The following is a 3516-nucleotide window of genomic DNA, read 5'->3' as shown; positions in this document are numbered from 1 at the left end:
AAGTTGAAAACAAAAGAAAAAGAAAACCATGATATCCACCATTCAATATCCAATTTATCAATGTCGTGAAACAGATATAATTTAGATTTGATATAAATGTTACAAACAAACAAAAAGATACAATTTAAAAAGATTTAATAGACTATAGAGTGAAAAGAAAAAGAAAAAAACAGAGTGTCTCACTCACTCATCTTATAGCAAACTCACAAATGGCTCCAATCCCTTCACTAAGGTTTGCCTACAATGCAAACCCAACACACACACCACTGTTACAATATTACTAAAAACTTATAATTAAACCTTTTTTTTGAAAAAAAAAATGGTACTTATCCTTCTGGTTGGTTCCTTTGCATTACCAATTGAAAATAGTAGCTTCACATCAAGTTCATACAAAAACCTCACTTCCTCATGAAACACTACAAAAAAAAAAAAAAAAAAAAATCTGTTCACAAAGAAACTTCATACTCTATCTGAATCCTAAAAGAAAACAATTGATTTGGTGAAGATATGAAACACCACTTTTGCTACTAAGTACTGAAGATATGAGAAAGGTGAGAAAGACAGAGTGACTTGGTTGCAAAACCTAGTGACTTATCTATAGAATGACTCAGATAGAGTCTGAAGGTCCCTCCATCGAACGTTTACGTGCAATCACATATCTAGTGAACTTTTAAAGCATGAACTAAACTTCAACTTAGACAACCAAAACGTAAGAAATAGAACATAAGAAAACAGTGGTTCAAGAACATAAACAAAAGATGAATTCAAACTCATAAGAAATTAGTACGAAAATAGATGTCTTGTGTTGCTCATCTACCCCATAGAAGAGTTTCCAACAAAATAATATAAAAGAATATTCAAGTCTGTAACACACCTTTTCAATGTACGGTTTAAATATTAGAAGCAAACATGTGGAACACTGTTGAGCATATATATAGCCACTGCACCAACAGCTTCTGCATAAAGCAACATAGAGGATTGTTAAATATGAATCATTGAAAGGGTCACAGAAAAACCAGCATTAAGTAACCAAAAGATGAAAACTCAGTCGTGATATCTTGTCAATCTCATTATGAGTCTTTCATTCTAAACACTCGAGCAATTGTAACACTTTCATTAGTTTAAGCCCTTGAAAACTCAAAAAGGCTAATATAAGAAAACACAGGTTCATTGAACCGTTTCTTAAACTCATTAAGTTTATAAGCTTAAGAGAGAAAGATATGTACCTCTCTATCTCTGGTTTGTGTTTAGAGCTAAACAAAAACAAATTTTCATGAGGATATACTTCACTCGAGCTTCCAAAATCTGTCCACAAATACATGAAAGTGATTAAAAAATATTACACTCTTTTTAAAGATAAAGAAAAAGGTTGTACGACTTGCAGTGAGCAGCACGGTAAATGTTTTAAAGTCAGGTGCGTGCTGGGGTTAGATGGAGGGAAAGAGAACAAAAGACAGAGCTTGTTCCGACAAAAAAAATTAACAAATCAGGTGCATGTTGGGGTTAGATGCATATTTGCTGTGCCAATAAAGGAAACAATATGAGTACAGCAAGAAGATACCGCATAAGATTCTGTATATCTGTGAAGTTAAGATAAAATAAACTGCGAAAGGCAATTTCATTCCCTCACCATCGCATGGCAATAGCTAACTCCCGATATAAGCTGCTGGAAAAAGTATCTTGCCTGTAAAAACTATCACAACACATATTTCCTTTTGTTTCCTATTCTACATGTTATTCTATTTTCCTTCACTCTCAATCAAATAATCTCAAACCACTCTGAAATTGATCAATTGAGTACACCAACCACTATGACAAAGAGAAGCAAGAGCGGTCACCTCATCCTCACTGAACCTTCCAGCGGTACATATACGCTCAAATAGCTCACCACCAGCAACATATTCCATAGCAATGGCGATATGCATTGGTACCAAAACCACCTTAAAAAAAAATAAAAATAAAAAAGAAAACTTTAATTTAAGAAAATTGCCACATACCATGAAGAGAGCAGCTATAGGCTATAGAGGCACACCGTTACTAACACCTCCTTAAAGCGGATGATATTAGGATGACGAAGTGATCTATGATTAATAATCTCTCTCGCCACTTTCTCATCAATCTATATATCAAATTCACCCAAAAAACCATGTTGCCTTGTATACCCGCCGTCGTTGACAGAAACAAAGACTATGAAATGGTCATGAACAGAAGAATTGGATTTGATGTAGAATCAAAAGAGAGATTAGGATTTAGAAGGATCAAAGAGATTGAGAAGAAAAACAGAGGCAACAAATAACCCGCCGACTCCACCAGAGAAATAATTTGTGTTTAATTTCGCTGAATTAAAAGCTGTTGTGTGATGAACTCTACAAAAGAATTTGAAGACGGTGAGAGAGATCATAGAGAGAAAAACCCTTTTTAGGTTTTTTTATTTTATTTTTAGTTGATGGATATGATCAAAGTGAATCAACGGTTATGATTTAATGAAAAAGATCCAAAAACAATATAACCGGATCATTTAGATCCGCGTGTTTATCTGATTTCCAACAGATGTATTATTATACTTTTAGTCTTTTACCTTTCCTCCAAATAAATTATTTAGTCATAATTCCAATGGCATTTGATTGTAATTTTTTACAAAACTAAAGTTTTTTTCTTAAAATGTTTTACGATTGATAGTAAGAATTTCAATGGGCTCAAACATGAAATGGTATAGTAGGACCTGAATAAGCCGAAAGTTTTTTTCCCTAAAATAAATTCTTAATGGGTTGCACAATAGAGTTGTAAATAGAGTTGGGTTATCGGTAAGAGCCGAACACAATCAATAAGACAATATAGCATAGAGTTGGTGCATTTTTTCTTTCTGGTACAGTTAATCACCACAAGATAAACTAACTAGACCAACTAATCAATTATTCTTTTGCTATCAAGGCTTACAATATATGCGCACAAACTGCCGAAGCCAGTAGAAGAGACATAACTTGTGGTGTTCATCTACCTGATTAAGTTACGACTTAACAAACTAACTAAGTTAGCTCCTCAATTGAGTATCATAAAACAAAAGTTACGAGTGGGATGAGCCAACGACATTACATCTTTGAGAAATGAGGCCATGGGTAAAATTCCCTTTGATAATCCATTATAACCCATTTTGGGATATGGTTGAGAAGAACTACTCGAGAAAATACTCTCTTTTACATTTTTCAATCTAATCATTGAATTCCACAACAAAACCAAAACTATGAAGAAAAAAAAGACTATGTATTTTTGCCAAATGTATACAACATACAACCATAACTAAAATCGTAACGCTATATATATGCAAAAGCGTGTGATAAAAGTAAATTAAGAATGGGGGATCTACGTTAAGACGGAAGCTTATACAAATTTTGGTTTCCACCAATTTGTGGTTAATTAAGGCTATTGACGATTCCAGATAAGTTGAAAAAAACATATATATCTTATATAATAAGAGAAGGTTTTTCTCAATTTCTGCTTAGAACATGACATCTGGCT

The 3516-nt window shown here is 33.3% G+C and overlaps 1 protein-coding gene across 8 annotated transcripts; it reads right to left on the bottom strand.

Annotated features, from left to right (window-relative positions):
- Positions 1-61: 61 nt before the first annotated feature.
- On the bottom strand, positions 62-2454 carry LOC147938533 (serine/threonine-protein kinase SRK2G-like). 8 transcript variants are annotated; one of them, XR_015567319.1, is made up of 7 exons: positions 2033-2454; positions 1808-1940; positions 1631-1684; positions 1227-1305; positions 875-956; positions 357-416; positions 62-238 (listed from the first exon to the last, which is right to left on the bottom strand). XR_015567319.1 is itself a non-coding variant. In XM_087467773.1 (6 exons), exons 2-5 carry the CDS (start codon positions 1923-1925, stop codon positions 399-401), a joined length of 297 nt encoding a protein of 98 aa, XP_087323899.1. In that variant the 5' UTR covers positions 1926-1940; positions 2033-2454; the 3' UTR covers positions 62-238; positions 357-398. The 8 variants fall into 8 exon arrangements, 2 of the variants coding, with proteins under 2 accessions (XP_087323899.1, XP_087323898.1); XR_015567317.1 differs by having other exon boundaries at positions 1839-1940; XR_015567318.1 differs by lacking the exon at positions 1631-1684 and having other exon boundaries at positions 1839-1940.
- Positions 2455-3516: the final 1062 nt, after the last annotated feature.

Source organism: Camelina sativa, chromosome 9 (assembly GCF_030686135.1).
Source record: "Camelina sativa cultivar CO46 ecotype springtype chromosome 9, ASM3068613v1".
NCBI lineage: Eukaryota > Viridiplantae > Streptophyta > Magnoliopsida > Brassicales > Brassicaceae > Camelina > Camelina sativa.
This window is presented reverse-complemented; position numbering and strand designations above follow the sequence as displayed.

What these genes read in the sequence shown, in the direction of transcription:
- LOC147938533 (XM_087467772.1), bottom strand. Translation starts at nt 1,925, where the DNA reads ATGCATATCGCCATTGCTATGGAATATGTTGCTGGTGGTGAGCTATTT. An exon ending in TGCTTCTCTTTGTCATAGTG is followed by an intron (nt 1,306 to 1,807) that starts GTTGGTGTACTC and finishes ATTTGTGGACAG; the next exon opens with ATTTTGGAAGCTCGAGTGAA. An exon ending in CACAAACCAGAGATAGAGAG is followed by an intron (nt 957 to 1,226) that starts GTACATATCTTT and finishes TGCTTTATGCAG; the next exon opens with AAGCTGTTGGTGCAGTGGCT.